Genomic DNA, 23,878 nt, shown 5'->3' with positions numbered 1-23,878 from the left:
CCAGAAAAGCTCTCCATTCCTGGGAAGAGCAGAGAGTCTGCAGCATTCACTGCATTAAGGAACTGGGAGTTTAGAGAACATCATTAAATGCTGAGCTGCAAATTATGGCAGCATGGCACTGAACAAGGAAGGTGATTCCTGAGAACTCTCTGGGAAGCTGCAAGGCACAGATATAGGTGCAATTCTGAGTGCTGAGTGCCTGGTGTGCGAGTTGAAAATGCGAGTTAAAAATGGCCTCCTTACGGATGAGGGGGCGTTTATTACTTCCACCGAAATAAGTGGATTTAAGGCTTTTAATCTTGAGATCAAAGGGAGGGGGAAGCTCCTTGGAATTGCAGTTGAGGGTTTTAAAGAGGATCCTGACTTCTTTTTTCCCCCCCTCTTTTGGTCTCCTCAGACCTCCAGCCAGACGGAGCTGGAGAACTGGATCACGGCGATCCACTCGGCCTGCGCGACCGCGGTGGCGCGGCAGCACCACAAGGAGGACACCGTGAAGCTCCTCAAGACCGAGATCAAAAAGCTGGAGCAGAAGATCGACATGGACGAGAAGATGAAGAAGATGGGCGAAATGCAGCTGTCCTCTGTCACGGACTCCAAGAAGAAGAAGACCATCCTGGATCAAGTAATCTCCCTTGCTCATGTGGAATAAGTCCCCAGCGAGTGTTTTCAGGCCTCCCCGAGATCAGTGGTAGCTCTGTCCTGCCCTCTGTGCCCGGAGCAGGTGGGAAGTGTTGGCAGGAGAGATGGCCTGGCTGACTTAGTTGCACCACTGAGGTGCAGCTTGGGCTGTCTTCTCCTGGCCTCCACCCGTGGGATTTGGATAGCAGGCGGAGAGTGAAGGTCACGGCAGCGGAATTCCTTAGGGAACAGCTGCTCGCAAATAACTGCGGCTGCTGTTGTTTGAGGTGTGCAAGAGGCCGGTTCTGCTGCTGGCAGACGGGGTGAAGGAACCATCCCTGGTTTCTGCTTGTCACAAGGGCCTGCCTTGACCTCGTGGCTGCATCCCTGGCTTCCCCTTGGGCCCTGCTCCTTCTGACTTCCAAGTGGGCAATGTAGCTGGATTTCAGGAGCAGGGAGCCTCGAGCAGATGTCTCTCCCGCTGCCGCAGCAGCACCTTATTTTAGGAAACTAAACATATGGCTCCTGCCTCACTCATTTGTAGCTCTTTCACCAGAGCTGCCAAATGTGCCTGTAATGCAAAGCATGAGAAGTGGCCAGGGCTAAGCTGAAGAGATTTTGTACCCCCTGGAAGCCCGTGAGAAGGGGGGATGGAGGGGGAAAAGGCGGGGAGATGCTCGTCTCTGCTGAAAGGGCTCCACTCAAAGGCTGTCAGTCACAGCCTCTCTCTTTATGTAACTGAGTTTTTCTGGATGCTTTGAAACTGTTTCCTATCAGCTGTTTGAATTATTTAGAGAAATCCTTCCATGGGCTGATTGCAGTGCTCTTCCACTGATCAGATTAATTATCCCCAGTGCCTGGCACTCTTGGTGCTCACAGCAACGATGCTGCTGCTGTGTGTGGAGTTTGGTGGGGTTTGGTCTTCTTGTTTCTCAGATGCTCTTGATGCATGAAAGAAGCCTCTTAAGGGACTGCTGAAAAGAGAATCCTGGAATACAAGGAAAATTAAAAATGAAAATTTAATCTTATTAATTAGCATTGTATCAAAGGAGCAGTCGTCCCAGGAGAAGGCTTCTACCATGAATGTAGAAAAAGTTGTTTTCCATCTAATGAAAACTCTTACTATTTGTATCCTTTGAGGGGTTGGGAGAGTGTGGGGGGATGTGTTAAAAACAAGGAATTGGGGTTTCTTGGATGAGATCAGCATTGGTGAAAAACGGTGTGCTAATGGGAAGAGCATAAATTTTTTCAAGGCATTCACCACCCTCTTCTCCCTCCTCTCCCCACAGATCTTCGTTTGGGAGCAGAATCTGGAGCAGTTCCAGATGGACCTGTTCCGGTACCGCTGTTACCTGGCGAGTCTCCAGGGAGGGGAGCTCCCCAACCCCAAAAGGCTCCTGGCTTTCGCCAGCCGGCCCACCAAGGTCGCCATGGGCCGCCTTGGCATCTTCTCAGTCTCGTCCTTCCATGCCCTGGTGAGTGTGGACAGAGGGCAGGGCTCCCCTCTGCCAACCTGCACAACGCAGAGGTCACCAGCAGCAGTGAGGGGTGAGCCCTCACCTCAGGGTGCAGGATATTCTGCTCCCTGGAAGGGGTTCGTGTTCCTGGATGTCAGTTAAAAAGTAGATGCTTGCAAGCCATATGGCCTCATGGGAGTGGGAGAACCATGTTTCTCCTAAGGGTGGGATGCTGAATAGCCCAGACCTGCGCTATAAACAGATTTTCCTGTTAATGTCCATGTACGTAGGCTCGATCCAAAAGTCCCACGAAGTCAGTGGGAGCCATTCTTAGGCCCTCAGCATGTGTTGGCTTAGACCTTCTTGGGCATGGCTCACTTTGTGCCATATGGCTGAAACTACTGACCAATTAGTCTCATATCCGGTCTCCGGTGATGATCGACACCTGATGCTCCACAAAGGAGGGGAAAACGTTGCTCCCTCCTGCTCACATTGTGGCAAATGATGTTTCAATTGGTTGCTTGAACTTAAATACTGTAACAACCCAGCTCGTGAAAGTACAGGGAAATGTATTGCAAAGTGCTCGGGTTTTAATGAATTTAAATCAAGTTCTTGCCGTTTCGGCTTGGACTCCTGGAGGTTCACAGAAATAGCTGAGCTCCACTGTTGTCTTGTAGCTGTCAGCTGTACCCTTCAATTGAATCCAGAGCTGTAATTCAGGCAGGGGTGTTTTTATTCTCTCCTCTATGAAAAGATTAGCGTCATCATCCTGCTAATTGCCGGCGGATTTATTATATTTTTTAAGTGGCGGGCTGTAATTAGCATTTATGCTTATTTTTTTTTTGCATCTAGCAAAGCACTGAGCGTTAGCCTGAAAAACAGTCTGCCTCTTCGTGCTGCTGTCTCTTGAGAGCCAAGGAAAAAAAAGAAAAAAAAAAATGTTTTGAGTATGTTGTGCTGGAAAAGACACGTGCTTTCTTCTCCTCTCAGCAAACTCTTGTGTCCTCCTTTGCCCTCAGCAACGTGGGGATATGTAACAACTCCGCGCTCCTCTGCTGCTGGGAGCCCTAATTGAAGCTTCAGGAAGGGAATTTGCCCAGAGAAGCTGTGGCTGCCCCAATCCCTGGAAGTGTCCAAGGCCAGGTTGGACGGGGCTTGGAGCAACCTGGGATAGTGGAAGGTGTCCCTGCCCATGACAGGGGGTGGGACTGGATGATCTCTGAGGTCCCTTCCAACCCAAACCAGTCTGTGGTTCTGTGGCTCGAGTGGGTGCTGCATGGTGAGAGTGTGGCATCCCTAACTACTCCGAGAGGATGTGCCAAGTTATCCTGGGTGTCTGTGCATGAATGTCCCAGGTACAGCTTAGGGAACGTCTCACAAGTCCAGGCTGTGGAAATGGAGACACCTGCAGTAGCGTTTAAGTTCTTCCTCATGATTTCTCCACGTTTCCCAAGGAGAACCCCCGTTCCTCACGCAGTTCCCTGGATACACCAGCCAGCCTTCTGTCCTTGCTGGCTTTGGATGGGGCCTTGGATCTGCTGCACCCAAACAACCAGTTCCTCCGCTCCGTAGCTCGGGGCATCACTGAGATTTGGGTGTTCCCGCTGGGGCTGCCAAACGTTTGGCAGTCCCACCGTGCCGGTTTCGGCTGTGGGAACCCAGTCCCGAGGTGTTCCAGGAAGCTGGAATGGCCGAGTCGGCAGGGTGGGTTGGGTCTGTCTGTCTGCCCGGCTTTGCCTTGCCTCACGTTCACACCTGCCATCCCCTACTACTCCCTCTTTGGCAGGAGAGGAGCTCCCTCTCCTGAGGCCACCTTCTGAGGTGGGAAATCTGCTTCAACTTGGGCCCAAAGACTTCCCCTCTGACTGATGTCACACTGACTTCCACCAGAGCTTCCTCACCACCCCTCGGAGAGTTGGGCTCAGCAATGGCAAATGTCTTTTTGCTCCAAAGGGGTTGCCACAGGCCATTTTTGAAGCGCCCCAGCAGTTAACACTGCTCTGATTGGAAGGGTCCTTTTGTCCCTTCCTGTGTTTTTGTTCACTCCTTCAGATGTCACTATCTTTTGAGGAAGTGCAGGTTTTTAAGTGCCACCACGTCCTTGCAAGCTTTTATCTGGCCTTGCTGCAGTCATGAGTCAGTTCCAGGATGCTCAGAGTGTTTCCACAGGAAAGAGCAGAGAGGAAGACTGAGCTTTTGGGAAGCAAGAGATAAGTTTGGATATCTCAGATTTCACGTGGCCAGCTTTGAAACCTTGTTAGGAAATGGGAAAAAAAAAAAAACAAAAGAAAAAACAAAACAAAACCAAACAAACAAAAAAACCCCACAAAAAACCAACCAAACAAAAAACCCAAACCAAAACAAAAAAACCCCAAACCCCTTCACTGTTGCCGAGGCTTTGCTCAGGGATGATTAGGATGCTTTAAAATATCTCAGATTAAATGCCAAAAAATGGGGTGGGAGTGTGCTGTCCATGTCAGTTTTTGGGGTTTGGCGCTGGGAGATGTGAGTTAGGTGGCGGCATCACCACTGCCTACCACTGTCCCTGGAGCGAATACACTCTTTTGCCATAGGATTTACCTTTCGTTTCCATCCAGATTCTACTGTTTGGCAGAGGTAGGATGCTGTAACCTCTGATTTTGAAAGCATGTGGCATTGACAGGTGGCGGCTCGCACGGGGGAGTCGGGAGTGAGGAGAAGGACACAGGCCATGTCCAGGTCTGCCAGCAAACGGAGAAGCAGGTTTTCTTCTCTTTGGGGGCTGGATACTACCTCGAAGAAAAAGCAAGGGAGGCCCAGCATTAATCAGGTAAGGGTGTGGGAAGCCTGTGGTCCTGTTGTTTTCAAGGCTGGTGTGTCGGTGTGCAGAACGCAGCTCGCACAGAGTCACTTGCATCGAGCACTTCCACGCCCAGCCTTAGCCCTGCTTGTTTAATCTGTGTAGTCATCTCATTCCTCATCCTCTTCAGAAATCAGGGTCTGTAATTGCAGATCAGTGTAGAGCAGCTCCTGCCAAAGGTTTGGAGTTTGCCCTTTCTTTAGCCGATTTGGTTATGTTTCTACTGTTGTTGCATTTCTGCTGCCTCTGCTTTTGCTGGAGGTGCTGTCCCTAATCTCAGGAGCCACAAAGCTTCATGTCTAAAACAGATGCAACTTTGAAAGGAACATAATGATTCAGACTTGTTTGGTGATTTTTAATTTAAAATTACGAGTTCGTACAATACTTTAAATGTATCTGAGTTGGGTGAAAACTTCCCAAAGTGACAAAAAACTTTACATTTAGTCGGGACAGCCCTTGTTTTGCCTCAGATTTATAAAAAAAAAGCAAAAGTTGCAATGTTTCCACCCAGTCACTGCCCAGATCTTTCTCTCGAAAACATGTTTCAGTGTGGTAGGAAGGTGCTTCCCTGTTATTTTTCCCTAACATCCCTAATTACAGCTTTCAGTTTTTGAAAGCCATACCTCATCTAATTGCAGGAAATGAATGTAGGCTCTGCTCTTCTTTCTCTTCTCTCCTCTCACTTTTTGTGGGGAGAAAGGCTCGGGACACGCGTTCTGTGCCCTGTGATTTCTTCTGCCGTTTGTTAAGGCAGCAGTGGGTGTTTGTTTTGTTCAGCAGAGGATGGATGCTGCAGAACTGTTGAGCTTGTTTTCAGCCAGACATGAAAAGTTCACCCAATATTTAGTGGCTGAGCAGAAGCTCAGGGTTTTTTTCTGGAATGCAGCAGATGATTCCCGTGAGCGCGTTCCCGATTCCTTCTTCTGGTGCTGCAGCATCCCTGTTGCTTTGTATTTACTTGCCCCAAATAAAACACAGCCCCTTGTCCTGAACTAAGATCCTGCCCATGCTGTGTGCAAGCCTGTTGTTTTTTTCCTCCCTGATCTCACCCTTTTGTTTTTCCTTCCAGGGGGGATAATTGCATTCTTCACGCTGCCTCCCCCACCCCTGCCCCCCTCTCTCCTCACTAACACAGGCAGGGAAAGGGACTCTAATGTTCCAGGTTAAAGGAAAGTCACACTTGGGAGAGTTGTAGAAAATATAAAGTTCTGGGGAAGTGGCAGAATATCTGAATGCAGTGCCTGAACACATTTCCCTTGCGTCCTGCAAAAGTGTCACCCGTTGGAAGGAGCGAACTGTAAATCCCAGAAGGGCAGAGACCTTCTCCCATCCTGCACGGCCCTGCTTCGTTTCAGCCATGGAATAGTTAACAGCCAAACCAGCAACTTGATCCTCAAGCTGTGCTGATGTGGAGCTGTAAAAACTTAACTTTTCAGTTTTAATTACAAGCTTCTGCTGCAGTCAGAACCCTGCTTGCCCATCTGATGGAGTCCCGTGCTGGTTTGGGGTGGACCCCGTAAATATTCCCGTTCGGCCGTTCCTCCTGCACGGAGCCCTGTTGATTTTGGCTCTCTGGCTCGTGCTGGGTTACCAGCTCTTATTTCATTAGAGAAGGGCTACACTGACTTGTGGTGCTTGAATGTTTGCTAAGTACGTTTTGGCAGCTGGGTTGTTACAAAGCCAGCAGAAGCAGAGCCCGTCTGATTTGTCAGCCTTAGCAGAAGTGGGAAGGTGTTCATTCCCACACTTTACAGGTGGGTAAACTGAGCACAAAAGGAGATAAAATTAGTCCAGCTTCACCAAGGAAGTCAGAGACAGATCTCTAAGCAGAAGTGGGCTCTAATCTTCAGCACGATGCCCCATCAGCAGCTTGTCTTTCGCCTCCCCTTCTCTTTTATCAAACTGCTGTTTTCCTTCTCTGTGTTTGGAGATGAGTGTCTGTGTTTTCCAGTTTGATTTCCCTGCGAGGTGTCAGACAGACTGTTCTCCCCTTAGCCTGTGCTGCAGACAGGGAGTCACGTTTGAGTTTCAAAGCACATTCCCTCTTCTCCCTCAGGTGTTTGGTGAAGGAGTCGACTCCGTAAAGAAATCCCTGGAAGGGATCTTTGACGACACAGTCCCGGATGGCAAGGTAACCCCAGCTCTCCAGCTGCCTCCTTTGCAGCCAGTCTCCATGCAGGGATTGACTCTGGGATGAGAGGGGAGAGGACCCTCTGTGCTCTGGAGCACTTGGAGCTTTTCTGGGAGGGTTTGAGCTGGGTGCCCATGACCAAAAGAGCAGCTGGAGGTGCCAGACCCAGAGGTTTGTTAGCCAGGGAAATGCCTGCCCACGGGAGGACCTGGATCCCTCTGGCTCTGCAAAATGGCTCCTTTTGGTGGCCATATGGGGTTTTCATAATTAAGGGTTGGTGCAACTAAGTAGCACAGGGCTTTCTCTGTTTAGTGCTTCCCTGAGTTTCTGCATTTGACTTCCTGCATTCACAGCCCCAAGTGCAGCTGCTTTCTCTTTCCCCAGAGAAAGTCAGCTGTAAAACAACATCAACCCAGTGCTGAGGCACATTCTTCATGCAGTGGGTATTGGGTTTAGCCACATGAGCCCCCTTGCAGTAAACAGGGATTTGGTAGCTGCCATCGCTTCCTGGGGATTTATAGCTTGGAGTGCAACTCAGGTGTATAAAAGGCAGTAAATTCAAAATAAATGCCAAGATTTGCTATTTTGCCATTTTCCAGCTATAGGAAATGCAGTACCTACAACAGCTTTGTTGGCCTCGGATTGGTTTACCCAGAAGCACAGTACATTTCAGTTTTCAATTTACATATGTTTTTATCCCTGTTATTTTTTGTTGCATTCCTAGCATTCCCAGCAGCCATAGGGTGAAATCCCAGGAAAAGCACATTGCACCAGTGTAGCTGTGTGGGTGGCATGGGAAGGCACACTTTCTTCTGCTCAGGGAAAACGGCAGGTTCCTGCCCAGACAAGCCTTCTACCTGGGCTTATGAACAAAATATCTCTCTAAGAGGGCTCTCTGCTACAGCACATAACGCTCCTCACACTTGTTATTGATGAAGAGGGAGTTGTACTTGGCTGGCAGAGTCAATCATGGATTTTGTCTGTGACTTAGAGGGAGAAAGAAGTGGCGCTGAGCAGCGTCCATCAGCACAACCCCGACTGTGACATTTGGGTTCACGAGTACTTCACGCCGTCGTGGTTCTGCCTGCCCAACAACCAGCCTGCCCTGACCGTCATCCGTCCTGGGGACACCACGAGGGACGTGCTGGAGATGATCTGCAAGGTAAAGGCTGCCTGTGTGCCCTGGAGTGGGGTGAGATGCCTGTGACCCCGGGCCCTTCTGGTGGAGCTTCAGCGCTGCTCTGTGCTGGGAGCTCAGTTCTGTGTTGGATGAAGAACATGAATTGCACTGAAATGTCCGTGCTGGGGCAGCAGCGCAGAATTTCCTGCAGCTGGAGCCGAACTTGGCGTGGGTGCAGGGACAGGCGGGCAGGCTCGGTTTTGCCTTTCCCACTCTGACTGCTGTGCAAGAGCCTAGACTAAGGGCCTTCACTGCTACCTCTCAGGGGCCACCCACCCACTGCCTCTCCAGTGGAGACCAAGCTGTGTGTGGGACCCCCAGCACCCTGGCTCCCAGCCCGCTGGACACCCCACACACCTGGCCACCCTGGTGTTCCCTCCTCTGCCAGCTGAGTGAGGTGATCTCACCCCTTCCCAGGTGCCAGGGTGGCCTGTTCCCACGTGCCATTCCCCCTTCCTTCCCCTCTGGCTGGCACTGGGGAAGGCAGCAGCACCAGGAATAGAAGGTGCCTGTGTCTGCACTGCAGAGCCAGACTCACCTCGTGGGGGTGGCAGGACGGGAGAGAGGAAGGATTTTGTCTGAGTTTGAGGGGCGGGGGGAAGACAAACCACCTGGATTTCTCTGCCAGATGAAGTATCAGAAACATTTGGCCATTAGAAAAGAGTTACATCTCCAAAGAGTTGGAAAGTTTGACAAATTAAATGCAGGCTTTCAGATCTGGCAGCTACATAATGTGTGTTTTCTGCTCTGCCTGCGAGCGAGACCCGACTCGCGTCACGTGCTGCTCTGAAAAGTGAGGCTGCTTTGTACAACAACAACAGCAGCGAAAAGAAAAGAAAATATTTATGACTATTGAGAGCTTAACTTTGGGGGCTTTTAGAACGTGTTGCATGCGCTTCCAAAGAGAGGGAAGGTGAGAGAAAGGCGTTTGTTTCCAGTAATTACACAGTGTGCTCGTCTCTCTGCCAGGTGTGCTGTTCAGGAGTTTGTGAAAGCTCGGCTTTGTGTTGAGGAAAAGATGACATTTTTGGAGAGAGACATAGCAGGGAAGCTGGATGACACATTATTAGTGATGATTTATTTTTAGGATTTATGTTTTCCCTTGGGTAAGAGCGATTAAACTCGGGGGACCAGATCCTCAGCTGGAGTAAGCTGGTGTAGCTCCACCCGTTCCAGCAGGTGCCTGCTGAGGGTCTGGTATCTCACTGTGTGTTTGTTGTGGTGGGTGGGGGGTGTATAAGGAGAAGGGGAGGTGGGGGAGTGTTTTTGAAGAGCTGTTATCTGTTTCTTTCCTTTCTGTAAGAGTTTTCAGCCTGGAAAACACTGATGGATGCCTTCTTCTCTGTAGCATTTAATAATCAATCTCTTTCTTCTGTCTCTTGCATTCAGCTCATTTTTTCCCCTTTAATATCTGATCCACATCATTTCACATCAGTTTGCCATCTGCCATCTGAGAACCAGTCGAGTTCTGGTACAGTAAACATTTCAAGCTCTACATTTCATATAAACCTCTTCATGTTTGTGGATGTGGTTAAATCTATCTGTGCTGTTAATCTGAGCTTGATTATTCTGTTGGAGAACATTAAGTGCACTCAAGTCATTGTAGAAAATGTGTTCTTATGCTAACACTGCTGCTTGTTATTGTACAGCGAGTTAGGCTTTGGAGGATGCTTTGTGACACCTTCACGATTTCAAGATTGGTGGGAGGAGTGCTTAAAAGCGTATTTTAGAGTGGTTTCTCAAAGATTTCTCCTAAGATTTAAACTAATAGCACCACTTGGCAGGCAGGGAAAGTCAGCGTATGTGCGTTAAATTGCTTTTCTGGGGATGATAGGAAATATTTGGTCCCTTCCAGCCTTAACCATCCAGTGATTCTGTGATAACACTGATCAGCGTGAACGTGTGTCTGTGTATTACTAACATTTGCATAAAGGTATGTCTCAAAATTGAGTGGAAACTCACACTCTGTGTGTGGATTTAGGCAGAGCCAGCGTGGAGATGATAACAGCAAAAACCAGTATGGAGATAGTAACACCAAAAACCAGGAACTACATGGCATTTAGTCCTTTGACTGCATAAAAAATTGAGAGGCAAGAAAGGTTTCTTTTTTCCCCTCACAGCTTACATGTTCAAGTAGACCAGCGTGAGGGGCAAGAAGCAGATTCCCCCCAAGGTCTCTGGATTTGTGCCCAAAGTCTCTGGGAAGTTACTTGAGCCTGCTGCTCTGTGGGCTTACTTTGATTTTTGAGCTGGTGTTTTCCTGCTGGAGAAGCTTGGGCTGGAATGTGGAGCCAGAGTAATACAGTGGGGTGGCTGTTGTGTGTCTGTGATGCTGAAAGAACATTCCTGTCCCTCTCTTTGACCAGAAAGGAGCCCAAATGGGGGAGCAGTTGGGGTTTGTGTCCCAGCCCACGACGGTACTTGATCCTTTTGGATCTGATCAAACCCCTGGCTGGAAATTCTTATGCAAGAGCACCTTGGTTAAGCTGTGGGGTTGTGTTTTAAATTGGGTTTGCTGCTTAATTTAGTCCAGACATAGCCAGAGTTATTAGGAGAGAAATAAATAAACCAAGCAGCTTATTTGGACTGCTAAAAGGTATTTTGGGTGGTCTCGAAAGGATATTCATATCATTAAAGCTGCCCTGTTTCTACTCCCACCTTCCCCCATATGGATGCAGCTCCCAGCAACAAAAAAGTGGGTTAATGGTTTGGCTTTTAGGGCAGACTGGCTGTGTCCACTTACAGGGACCTTTTCCTTTCACTTCAGTAGAAAATCGTGCCCCTGTTTGAGACACTTGAATGTCAAACTCTGAGGCAGACAAAGCCTTGGGGCAGCTGTGGGCATGTCAATTATTAACCAAATGGGGTGGCCCATGGGCTGCACCATCACAGCTTTAATGGTGATGGTTCTCATGCCTCACTTGGGTGGGATTGCAGTGTGGTGCATTGGTGGCATCCACCTCAGCTGATGATGTTTCTGGGAAGAAATGGGTGGCTCAGAATATGTCTGTTTTACCCAGGGGCCTCTCTAGCAGATGCCGTGCTCTGCCTGGGGTGGCTGAGCTAAGGCAGCTCCTGGCCTGTGCCCAGTGCCTGGAGGCTCCAGACTGGATAAATTCCTGTCCCTCTACAGCAGGTGGTGATTTCTGCTGGCCTGGGGCAGGCTGGAAAGCATCCCTTTGGGTCTCCTCTGCAAGGGAAGGACGTTCAGAGTCGCTGTCGGACAGTGGCGTGAATAGCCGACCGTGGGTGGGGGTCTCTGCCCACCCTGGGCTGTGCTCAGTGACATGGAAAGGTCCTGGCACAGCTCTGCCTGGCCAGCCTGGCCTGATGGGCTCATCCCCACAGCCTGGGCAGCAGGGGAGAGGGGAAATCTGCCCCTCTGCCCCCTCAGGTGAGACCCCCCCATCCTGCAGAGCTGCCTCCAGCCCTGGGGAACAGCACAGGGAGGACGTGGAGCTGCTGGAGAGAGTCCAGAGGAGACACCAGGATGATCAGAGGGATGGAGCAGCTCTGCTGGGAGGAAAGGGGAGAGAACTGGGATTGTTCAGCCTGGAGAGGAGAAGCTTTGGGGTGACCTGACTGTGGCCTTCCAGGGCCTGAAGGAAGCCAAAAAAAGGGTGGAGAGAGACTATTCAGAAGGTCCTGGAGGGACAGGACAAGAGGCAATGGCTTCACACTGCCAGAGGGCAAGGATAGGTGGGATATTGGGAAGAAAGTCTTCCCTCTGAGGGTGCTGAGGTGCTGGCCCAGAGAAGTTGTGGTTGCCCCATCCCTGGAAGTGTCCAAGGCCAGGCTGGACTGAGCTTGGAGCAACTTGGGCTAGTAGAAGGTGTCCCTGCCCATGGCAGGGCAATGGAATGAGATGATCTTTAAGGTCCCTCCCATCCCAAATCATTCTGTGGCTCCCTGATTCTGTGAAATGCAGCACATGCACAAGAGCTTTGGCACAGGAGACCCAAAGAAGATGCCCCGTGGTGGCAGGAGGAGCTGCCAGGGTTGCCTGGCTCCTTTCTCTGCTACTGTGGTTTTTCCACAGAGCAATCTTTTTCCCCACTGGTGTTGCTGTAAATGCCTGAAACATATAATGGACTTTCAGGGAGACTTACCAGAGATTTCTCCCCCCCAGATGTGGGTGTGCAGTCAGTGGGTTTGTAGCTCTTCTGTCTGTTTTCAAGTGGTGCACAAGGCACTCTTCAGTCTGTGTCTAAGCTGATCAGAAAGGAATCTGGGACTCCTCTGTGTCATTTCCTAACCCTTAAAGCCAATTCTGCTTCCTTTTAATTTCTGGGGTGCTTGTACATGTGTCAGGAAAAGAGGAAACTAGTGAAAACAGCATTAATCAATGAGCAAAGCACTCAAAATACTTTCCAGAAAGAAAAAAAAAAAAAAAAAAAAAAGAAGACAGAGAGTAGGGATCTCCTACATTCAGCTGTTTTCCTTTTGGCCCTTGATAGATTTCAAATTCTTTATTTAATTAACTAGGAATTTGCCTGGATTACAGAGGTTATTCCGTTTCAGATACTCGATTTCATACAAGGATAATTTGATCTTTGAATAGGAAATACTTGAATGTAGCACTGTAGAGTGCAGCAATAGATCTACTTTTTTTTTTTTTTTTTTTTTTTTTTTTTTTTTTTTTTTTTTTTTTTTTTTTTTTTTTTTTTTTTTTTTTTTTTTTTTTTTTTTTTTTTTTTTTTTTTTTTTTTTTTTTTTTTTTTTTTTAAGAATTAGTATTGGTAGCTGTTTTTATTCCTGGGCTAATCTAGACTTTCCAAAGCATTCACCATCCTCTTGAGTGTTTGCTGAAGGGTCACTCTGGGATCTTTTCCACAGATCTCCCCTTGGAGTACATTACTCATCACCTGTGATCAGTCAGCTGAGTGCTGGTGTATCATCATCTTGGCTTGAATTGGATAAGCCAGGCTTTAAAAAACATGATAAACAGGCAGTAACGAAGTTCTTGCGTGAGTTTTCAGATGAGCCATTGTTTTCAGCACAACCTGGGAAAGGCTGGCAGTTTGTTGGTATAGAATGAGAAGGCTGATGTATAAAGGATTTTAATAATGGGATTTCAGAAGAGACAGTGAGGAGAATTTGCCTCCTGTATCAGTGAATCACACTTTGGGGTTTCTCATTAGGTGTAGCCAACAGTTTATGAACTTTGAAAAGTAACTTCTGAATGACATCCTTTGTGTTTATCGTAATTCTAATGTGTTTTGATTACACACTGCATTAACCTCTGCTTAAATCAAGCTTATTAATCATGCTGAGAAAAGGTCGTTAACATCTCCCAGACCAAATGCTGTATCCTCAGCTAATTATAACTAATTCATTAAAATGTTGTGACCTGTTTTCCACTGGGATGTCATCCAGGATGCAACTCTTGGCTTCTTTTAGCCTTATAAAGCCAGTGCATCCTGGGCTGGTTTGAATTTAGAGGACATGCAGATTTTCTGGTTTTTATTAACCTTGCTCGAGATCTGCCACATCCTACTTACCCACTATGTTATAAAGACACTAAAAACCCCAAACCAAACAGAAAACAGCTTTCCTGCTACGTTTTTCTCAGATAGCAGGACATTTATTTGCCTCCTTGCGATTTGAAATACCCTTTTACAGTTCGCTTTTACGCAAAGGTGTGCTCTGAGGCTTCTGGTGATTTCTGGAGCATCCTGGGGAGGGAGCAAGAACTGCCAGGTCAGCAGGGGCTGCTCAGAGTGCCCTGGTCAGTTGGTAAATGAATGGAAGCTCAGTCATGGGGAAGGGGAGGAGGTCCAGGGTGTTGTCCAGGTTGTGGTGGAAGGTGGTGCTGGGGCAGTTTTGTGCCTGTGAGGGTCAGGCCACTCTCTGGGGTGGGTGACTGAGCCACTGCTTTGCCCTCTGAAGCCTTTTCCCCGTCTCTTGCAGACCCACCAGCTGGATCTCTCAGCTCACTACCTGCGGCTCAAATTCCTCGTGGAGAACCAGCTCCAGCTCTACGTCCCAAAGCCAGAAGAGGAGATCTATGAACTGGTAATGCAGCCCACGGGGCAAAAATGAAATGACACTTGGTAGGACGCTATTAATTAGCGTTTATCTGGCATTGTGGAACGCAGAGTTATGCTTTTTAGCTCGCAATTACGGCGCTTTGCAGACCATGGCGAATTGGCCTGCAGTAATCTCTGCAAACATTTCGTCTTGCCTTGGTGTTCAGCTTGTGTTTGTGCTGTTGTGTGTGTCTGTGTGTGGGGGAGAGAGAGGAGGAACAGCCACAGGTAATGCGTGAAAGTCACTTTAATGTTACGTTTCAGCTCAACTTCCCTCAAGGTTGTCTTTTCCTGTTGCTCGTATTGTCCATGGGGAGTTTTAAAGATGTAATGTTGAGGCCTGGGCACTTGTTGTCAGAGTCACTTTGATTTTTAAAGAGGGGGAAAATACACAAGTTGTTGTTTTTTTTTTGTTTTGTTTTTTGAATTTTTGGTGGTGTTGGGTTTTTTTGTTTGTTGGTTTTGGTTTTTTAAAATTATTTTTCTTAATGGGAAAGTAAACACCGAGGTTAAAAAGCTCTGGAGTTCTGTGTGAGAATATACTTTCTTAATTGCTTCAGTTGGCTGTTTTCATCTCATTCATCTCAAAAGCAGACTTCAAAGGAATTTTGCCACGAGAGATTAAAAACAGACCAAACAGGATTAGTGTCATGCTTTAACTCTGTGATTTTTTACACATGCACACTGTAAAGCTTTTTAAAGTCCTTTTCACTGGTGGCTGTTTTTACTTATAAAAAGTTAAAATTTTGCTAGTTACGGGGGTTTTTGTTCACTTAGCAAAGAAGTTCTGGGATTTTCCATTAACACCAACAGCAACAACAAAAAAAAAGGTGTGAGAAAGTGCTAGTGGAGTGCTGAGACTGGGAAGTGAAATAGAATTGGGAAAAATTAAAACTCAGAGGAGACAGATTTTAGCTTTCCTTGCCTTTAGTGACTTGTCTTGTGTTGAGAGGATGGACGATTGACACAGTCATCACTTACTGTTTGTTCTGATAAAATGAAATTAACCCCCAAATCAGTCACTGGGGCTGTGTAAGTGCTGAAAGGTTATGGTATAGATGAGTGCTGCAGGATTATGTCTAATGTACTAATACTAAAACAACACACATTTGTGTGTGTGTGCTTGTTTCACGAGAAGGTTGAAGCTACTTCCACAAACTGTTCTGCAACACCTGATTTTTGCAGCTGAACGGATGTGCAAGTGCTGACAGAAGAAGCAAATAAAATAAAATTGTATTTTTATCAGGGAAACTTAAGCTCCTCTTCTTTTTTGAAGGAATGGTTTACATACTTCAGTCCAAGCGCTGATGTCACTTGGTTTCAAAATGTTAATTATTGCGAATTGCTATTTTCCACACTCTCAGCAGGGTGGAAGCAGAATTAATATTCACCTGTGGGCTCTCATTCACCTGGGGCATGATTTTTTTTTCTGAAGACCAAGGGGTGGTTTGTTACCTAAGTGCTGAAAGGCAGAGGGAATTGCACCTGGGTGGAGGGGCTTCTGGCCTGTTACCTAAGTGTGAATTTGTGCTGGGCTCCCAGGAAGGATGCTAATGACCATTTCAAAGACTTGGGGGCTTTGCTTGGTTACAAATAAACACAAGAGGTGTTAAAGGGGAAATGTCACGCCAAGACGTTGTAAATTTGATAGCCCTCTGACAATGAGGAAATGTATTTAAGAAACAAAATCCCCCCTTGTGATTTTAGTACTCTTTAATAATTGAATTCCTGCAATGTCTTCATTAAAATAATAGAAACATATTAAATTATCACTACCCATAAATTGGGAAATGAGCAACAGAAGCTCTGTTTCTTGTGCACTCAAAATGCTGCTGACTGAGGGAACGGGATGTGCCCTTGCTGTTATGATGGTGGCAGTAAAACACCACTTCCCTCTCTTTAGCTGTGTTCTGACAGCAAAGCTCAGTGATGCTACAGATGCCCCTCACACAGGTGGAGAAGAAACTGTTTGATAAATAACGACCACGGTGCCTTTTTTCCCCCTGTAATTAAAAAAGCAAAAAGCTGTTGCAAACGATTTCAATTGATGTGTCCTCCCACAGTAACATACTTTTTTGTTTGTGTGTTGTTTTTTCCCCCCCTTCTTTTCAGCTGTACAAAGAGATAGAAATCTGCCAGAAAATCACGCAGCACATTCAAATCGAGAAGTCTGATGCGTCCTCTGATATTTATGGTGAGTTTCTCCTCGGCTTGTTTTTCTTTTTTCTCCCGAGTCAGTTCCAGTGCTGTTATTCACTGATACACCTGAAAGGTCTGCTGAGCACAGAAGGGAGAGCCCATCTGATTCCTGAGCCTGCACGGGAAGCATCCACCTGCCCCGCAGCAGGACAGGTTTTATTTGTAGGGCTTTCATTTCCCGGTGCTGGGGCTGGAGGATGTGCAGCTCTCCGACGAGAGCTGCAGTGGCAGAAAGGACAAATGTTTGCTTGTTCTTGTGGTTTCTCCAAAACACCACCCACAGAAGGCGTAGGTGGCAAGCAGCATCCTCTGCCAGCTGCCACCTCTCACAGGAGGTGCCTGCAAGGGGGGCCCTGCCGTGGGCTTGGCACTGGAGCTTTGAGCAGTGCCAGCAGGGTTTGGAGGGCTTCCCACCCCCTCACTCCTTCCACTTTTTCACCCCTTTACTCCTTCCACCTCTTCTACCTCCTCACTCCTTCCACCTTTCCCACAGCTGGGAGTGTCCCTGCGGGTGGGAGGCACCTCGAGGTCTGTGGCTGTCCCAAGGCAGGCTTTCCACCTCTTTCCCCACCTGCCAAAGTGGGTTCCTGCCTCGCCCCAATATTCCCGAGGCTGGGGGAGCCTGGCCCCAGCCCTCAGGGATGTCCTGTGGACTCCCGGAGCCGGAATCTGACACATCCGACAGATCTGTGCACAGAACATAAAGCAGGGGGAGTCCTCCCTGTGTAATTTCAGCAAAATCTCTCATCTTTATGTAGAGTTGTTCATACTCCTTTTTAGCTTTCAGGTATTTCAGGTTACAGACCTCCAGCCTGGCGAGTTTGCCCTTTGGTCTGGCAATTATAATCCTGGGCTGTGTTTTAAAGTTATCTGTGCAGCCTACCCTGCAGGAAGCCAATCTGCATCTTTCTGCTGTTTATCTAAAGGTTCTGTTTTAATGACTAGAATAATTCTGAGTCCCCAAACTGCTTATTATACAGCTGCAGGCCATTTGAACATTGAGCTCTGCTACAAAGCAGTGGCTCTGACTGTGGCTTGAATATTGAAGGCCTAAGAAAGAAATATTAAGCAGTGGAGGGATGGCCCCCCAGGTCTGATAATTATGTTGTGCCTGAAAGCACTGTGAGTGATGAGGGTGTTGTAGCATTTCCTGTTTATTTCTTCTTTTTTTTTTTTTGTTTTTCCAAGTGATAAATGGGAAAGACCGTGAAATGCACTGTCATGTCCTGTGAAATGAGATCAGCCCTGTGAGATGTGGTTGTGCAGTGGCTCTGAGCCTGCGGGGAGGGAATCCTACAAGCACCCCAAAAACCTGGTTTTTCTCTCACTGGAAGAAAATGGCAAAACTCACTTTGCCTCCAAATGGCAGAGGAATTTCTGTAGTCTGTTTCTCGTAGGGGCAGTGCTCTGTGTCCATACAGGGACAAGCTGGTGCTGAAGTCATGCAATCCTGGGATGGTTTGGTTTCGAAGGGACCTTAAAGATCATCTTGTTCCAGCACCACATGGCAGGGCAAGCTCACCTGGGAAGGTTTTGCAGTGTTTCTACTCCCACCAGTGTGCCTGTGGTAAGAGGCACTCCTGGAGTGCGTGGCCAGTGTTTTGGACCTTGCCAGTGCTGGATCTCTCCGTGGGATGCTCTTGCTGATGCCTGGGCGTGTATGTTCTTGCCTCTTTTGCTGGTACTTTTTCCCCTCTTTGCCAAGACTGTGCAGGCAGAAATCAGGGTGCACCAGCAGCAAGAACCTGTGGCTTCCAGCTCCTCTGTGTCCCAGGAAGGTGCTGGCATGTTTATCAGCATCTGGCTCTCAGAGTTGGGTTTGATCAGGTATTGTGCTGGTTCAGTGAGGCCACGAGCGCTCAGAGCTGCAGACTTTTGTTCTCCTGTCAGCAGAACTTGGCGGTGAAGAGAAGGCTCTGTCTGGGTCACCACCCATCTCTTCCCACCTGCGTTTCAGAGTCCGTGCACAGTTTGATAATAATGTTTTTGGCAGGAGTGCCAGCTTATGCAATCACTGTCGCTTCCACCCACTCCTGGCCCTCCTCCCCCTGCGATGCCAGTCCACGTGTTTTTTTGTGGAGCCCCTGTGGAATTCAGCCAGATGGAAACTCTGCAGTCCTACTATACATGTGTATATACAAGCTGCACACACATACACACACACACACGCTTGGCTGAGGTGTTTCTCATCTGGGTGGCAGCAGAAGCACTGGCACTGCTGTGAGACAGCCGTGCTGCTGCTGCAAGTGGTGTTTGAGACCCAGCCACTTCCACAACTGTGGAAATAAAACAGTTTATCCTTGCCCATCTCTCATCTCTTAAAGCTGATCACAGCGTGTTTAGTTGCTCCTTTCACCCTTTCTGCCAGCAATAACTGCTTGGGATTTATGGGTAGGACTGGAAGATGAATGAAGAGGCAACTAACTACATGTGCATTTAAACCTGATGGATTGAAGGAGGCAGAGGTCTGATCACAGAGGAATCATAGAATCCCAGAATGGTTTGGGTTGAAAGGGTCCTTTAAAGCTCATCCAGTGCTACCCCCTGCCATGGGCAGGGACACCTTCCGCTAGCCCAGGTTGCTCCAAGCCCTGTCCAACCTGGCCTTGAACATTCCATGGATGGGGCAGCCACAGCTTCTCTGGGCAACCTGTGCCAGGGCCTCCCCACCCTCCCAGGGAAGAATTTCTTCCCAATATCTCATCTAACCCTGCCCTCTTTCAGTTTGAAGCCATTCCCCCTTGTTCTGTCACTCCAGGCCCTTGTAAAAAGTCTTTCCATCTTTCTTGTTGGTGCCTTCAGGTCCTTGAAGGCTGCAATTAGGTCACCTTCTCTTCTCCAGGCTGAACAATCCCAACTCCCTCAGCCTTTCCCCATAGGAGAGGTGGAGCTTGGGCATCCTGATCTCCTCACAGCTCAGCCCCAGTGAGCTGCAGCTCAGCCTGGTTTTAACTGTGCAGTGTTTGGCTCCAAACCAGCGTTTCAGTTGCAAAAGGGTGGTGGGATTGGGAACTGATCATTTGTGCTGACTCAAACTGCAGTCTTGGGCGTGCTCTGCTAAGGTTTTCCAGGTAGGCTTTGTGGTGATGACAGCCAGCAACTACTATATTTTAACAGCTGCTCTTTTAGTCGAGGGGTTTTCTCTCTGCCGAAGCTGGAGTGTTGAGTGAGCTTCACAAATTCTGTTTGATTCAGCCTGGGGAGCTCTCATGCCGGTTCCAAGTAGCTCAGGAAGTCATGGAAGGCCATATGCTTCTCACTTCTAGGCTGCCACGTTCTTCCCCCTCTTTTCTTCTTCCTTTAATCATGGATAAAAAAATAACTCTCAGCCATAAGGATCAACTTGAAGGGAATCCCAAAGTCAGAATATGCTCCCGGTACATCTGCACCTCTTGGCTGGTGGCTGATTCCATGTCAAACAAGGGACTCCCCCCAGAGGTTTGTAGATGTTTTTCTAGTCAGAACAAGAGAGAGCAAATGGTTGCCTGCACTCATTCAGGGAGCAGTGAAGTTTCAGAAAGGCAAATGTTCTGCTTTAGATAACTCCCAACAGTAAATAAACAACCCTCCTTTGACCAGGCTCCTTGTATTTCCTTTACACGTTGTTATCTTGCAGTGTCACACACAAATGGCAGGAAAGTCACCCAAACAAAACGTAACTGGACCATTTGCACTGTGTAAATTAAGGCTGTGTCAGTACCTCCACTGTAAGGCTGTTCTGCGGGGTCTCTTGTGTAGCAACAAAAGGTGCACTGAGCTGAGACTCGGCAAAAAACCTGGCGAAAAACACAGCTCGTGCCATAAGCAGCTGAAAATGAAGGGGAAAAGAGAAAGTAGCATTTTTACCAACTTGTCCAGCCCAGGAATCTGAAAAAGTAGAAGTCAGCCCTGTGCTTTAGCCGGAGGTGGCGTGCCTTGTCTGAGTTCGGGGTGGCACATCAGCCAGAGCTCTCCCACTCCCAGCTGCTGTCGGTGTGTGTCCCAAACCACGGCTCTGTGCAGCTTTTGTCTGCAGACACCAAAACCTCCTGAGGAGACCTTTTGTGGCGGCAGAATTGGCAGTCTGTTCCAGTGTTTTGCAGCTGTGTTACCCTCGAATGAGGCTGTAGTTGATTTATATATATAAACTCAGAAATTCAGGTTTTTTCGTTCGAGCCGCTTTCATTGTTTGACTTTCCCGTAAAGTCTGCAAAGGTTTAAGGGAAAGGGGAAGGGCTGCTCGCTGCTGGGGCACCACAGCCTGCACTGTTAGTGTGTGTGGTTGTCAGGACAGGCTTTTCCTGACCAGCTCTCTGGGTCTCTCCCCAGGTTTCTCTCTGTCCTCCGTGGAAGAAGAAGGGGTTCGTCGGCTCTACGTGAACGGCGTCAAGGAGACAGGCCTAGCTTTCAAAAAAGGTAAAACACTCCCCAAAGTGGTTTTGTTACTGTTGGTTTAACCCTGGTACAGACCAGGGGCTTTTGGGAAGAACCTTTGGTATTGGATACAGGGCTGCCTTGCTCTTGGGATCAGCTGTGCTGCACAGTCAGCTTCTCAGTTTGGAGCTGCTCTCTGGGTGTAGCAGGGTCAGCACGTCCCCTCCAGCCAGAAAGAGGAGCAGAGGCTCTCTCAAGTGAGCCACTGCAGCATCAACAAATACAGTGGAAGCATCACAGTGCTCCCAGTGGTTGGGATTGCTGCCTCTGGTTCTGCTTCCAGCCTTTGCAGTAAGCACGGCAGTGCTTGGACCAGAAGCCAGCAGGGATAACTGGGCTGCCAGCTCATCCCAGGGCAGAGCAGGATATGGTTTAACAGCCCTGGCACTGCCATGCCCTCACTGCTTTTCCCCTTCATTGCCATTCCTGGTGTGCCAGGGCTGCTGCATGGAATGGGCTGCTCAGGGAGCTGGGCAGCTGAAAAATAACCATGTTTTGAAGTAGAACGTGGGCAGCATGAGGAGTGAGGAGACGCAGAGTCCTCAAAAACACCTTCAGGGTTTTCTTGGAGAGAGGTTATATGGTTTTGCAGAGCTTATTCAGCAGTTGGCTGTTGCCAAAAGCTGTTCCAAAAGCTGATCTGCCCCATCCCTTGCCCTTGTATTAACTCTGGCACTCTGAGCCAGCCCGGCTCCCTGGCCTGATAGAAAACTGCCGTGGCAGTTTTTGTGATCCCCTGGCAGGTGGAGCTGGTTTGTGTAGCAGGGAACGAGGGGCAGGAGTGGCACAGTGCAGGGACAGCAGAAAGGGGGAGGGAAGAAGCAATGGTCAGGGGATGGGGAACAGCCTGGAGTTTCACCCAGATGTGACCTCTAACCCCAACTTCAGAAAACCACACAGGTGGTTCTGGAGGCTGCTGGGTGGGTTTGTTAAGCTTGTCGAGATCATCTTTCTCTTTCCTGTCCCTCGTCACCCTGGGTTGGCCCCATACAGTTCCCTGGCTAACAAACAGGATGAACATCCTTCCAAAAGCCCTGAGCAGGGGCTAGGGGGGCTCTCTGCCAGCCTGCCACGGGGAAATGGAACCCTGGGGGCTTCCTGTGGGGAGCAAAGCAAACGTGAGGGTGAGGGTGGAGGGGGGTTTCAGCAGGGCTTCCCTGTTCTGCTTTTAGTTACTGTTTGAAGAGCAGCTTGAATGGATGTGTGATCACAGACTGCCTCCTGTGGGGCTGGAGCGCTAAAACATCTGATGAAAACTCAGGATTATGGTGCTCTTTAGAACTGATCTGAAAAGCCACTTCTGTATGAACAGCACTTGGCAGGAGATTGTGACAAGATACCCTGAGTTCACAGAAAGCAGAGTGGGGGGGAAACTCTCTCTGCCTCCCATTATTTACATGCATGTCTACATTTGACTGCACTTCCTACAGTGAGTCTCACCAGATGAGATACTGCATTTCATTTTCAATCTTTTCTCCAATTAGAAAAACTTTACTTTCTCCTAGTAATTTTTATGATTTATCTTTTCTGTTTTCTTCTGTTGGTCTGTGTTAGGGAGACATTCTATGGTTGGAGTTTCAGGTCCTTGACCATACTGAGACAGACACGATGCTTTATCCCAGATAATTCAAAAAAAGGTTTACAAAGGGTAAATGAAGCCCTAGATACAATATTTATGGTTGCAGGCCTATTAGTGTGCTACTACTGTGCCACAGAATCACTAAGTAGAATAAATGAAATAATGCGAAATGCTTGACTTGCCTTTTTTAGTTCTTCTTTCAAATATGATTTTACAGTCCATTTACTTTGTAGCTATTCTATCTAGTTCACTCTATTCTCTCTGAAACCACACTCCACACTACAGTTTCTGGGCACAATTACCCGAATTTAGAAAGATCTCCATTTTTTCCTAGAGAGGGCTGAAGCTCTTTAGCCTCTTCCCTTCCACGTTTTTCCGTGAATGTGGGTTTCCTGGAGGATGTGTTTCCTGGAGGATGCAGCTGAGCTCTGCTCACAGCACAGGCTCATCGACTCTGGCCTTTCATCCAGGCTTTAAAGGTGGCAAGACTCACCCTCTGCATGGCTGCCCTGCCAGAGGACTGGGTGGCACGAGGGCACTCACCTTGGACCCTGTGAATTCCAGCTCTCATCCCTTCTAAATGCCAGGATGGGTGACCAGGATGATCCAGCATCCGGGGCTGTCAGCACTGGGTGCACCCTGACTTGCTGCTGCCCGCCTGACCCTAAAGTTTATTTGGGATTAAACTCTGGTGTGCAGCGTGTTTGGTCAGAGAGTGGGCCCAGGTGGCAGTGGAGAAGGTCAGGTTTCCTGTGTCCCGTTAGAGGGCTGTACATTGTCCATCAGCATCACTGCCTTGCCCCTGGATGTGCAGGAGTCAGCTGTTTCCTCAGCAGAACCCCCTTTTCCCTTGGGCACTGCTGCTGCTATAAATAACTCCTGAAATCAGGCTGATAAAAAGCCATGACTAACTTAGCAAGAGCTCAGCCTTGCCTTTTGAAGATCCGTGTGCTGGGATGGGATTCAAGAAGGGCCGGGGGGGACACCCTGGTAGGACTGGTAGGCCTGGAGGTGTGAAGTCCTGCACCATAGCAGAGCAGGACACGTTTTCCCTCCTCCTCAGTGTACAGGCAGGTGACCGCTTCAAATAAGAGCTTATGTAGAAAGTTAAAAGCAAGAGTGGAGCCAGCCCAGCTGCTCCAACCTTCCCCCATCCTGTGTGCAGCACGTCACAAGTCCGACTGTCCTTCTGTATCTGTTTATTTAGGAGTGATGTGTTGTGTAGAGGGGTGTGTGGCACAGCAGCTGTTCCCTTGCAGAGTGAAGGAAAAGGTGATATATTGTTGCTGGTACATTGTGAGCAGATCTCACAAAAGTCCATCAAATTCCACCACGATTTGCAGTCGTAAATTATTACTTCATGTCTAGACAGGCGCTGGCACTTCACACGCACCCGGCTGAGCTCCTTGATGTCTGTGGGGGGCATTGCTGTG

At 48.4% G+C, this 23,878-nt stretch overlaps 1 protein-coding gene across 1 annotated transcript in view; it reads left to right on the top strand.

Moving 5' to 3' along the window:
• TIAM1 (T cell lymphoma invasion and metastasis 1) overlaps positions 1–23,878 on the top strand; it is a 79,370-nt gene that overhangs the window by 23,265 nt on the left and 32,227 nt on the right. The window contains exons 5-12 of the mRNA XM_027906160.1: positions 398–622; positions 1,908–2,093; positions 4,738–4,884; positions 6,971–7,045; positions 8,037–8,207; positions 14,136–14,240; positions 16,367–16,448; positions 20,762–20,848. Of these exons, the coding sequence (XP_027761961.1) occupies positions 398–622; positions 1,908–2,093; positions 4,738–4,884; positions 6,971–7,045; positions 8,037–8,207; positions 14,136–14,240; positions 16,367–16,448; positions 20,762–20,848 (1,078 nt within the window). The remainder of the gene's footprint in view (positions 1–397; positions 623–1,907; positions 2,094–4,737; positions 4,885–6,970; positions 7,046–8,036; positions 8,208–14,135; positions 14,241–16,366; positions 16,449–20,761; positions 20,849–23,878) is intronic.

The sequence above is a fragment of the Empidonax traillii genome, unplaced genomic scaffold (assembly GCF_003031625.1).
Source record: "Empidonax traillii isolate 1590-97213 ecotype Southwest subspecies unplaced genomic scaffold, ASM303162v1 scaffold1253:size457737, whole genome shotgun sequence".
Classification (NCBI taxonomy): Eukaryota; Metazoa; Chordata; class Aves; order Passeriformes; family Tyrannidae; genus Empidonax; species Empidonax traillii.
The sequence above is the reverse complement of the archived record's forward strand: the minus strand, read 5'-3'. Positions and strand labels throughout refer to the sequence as shown.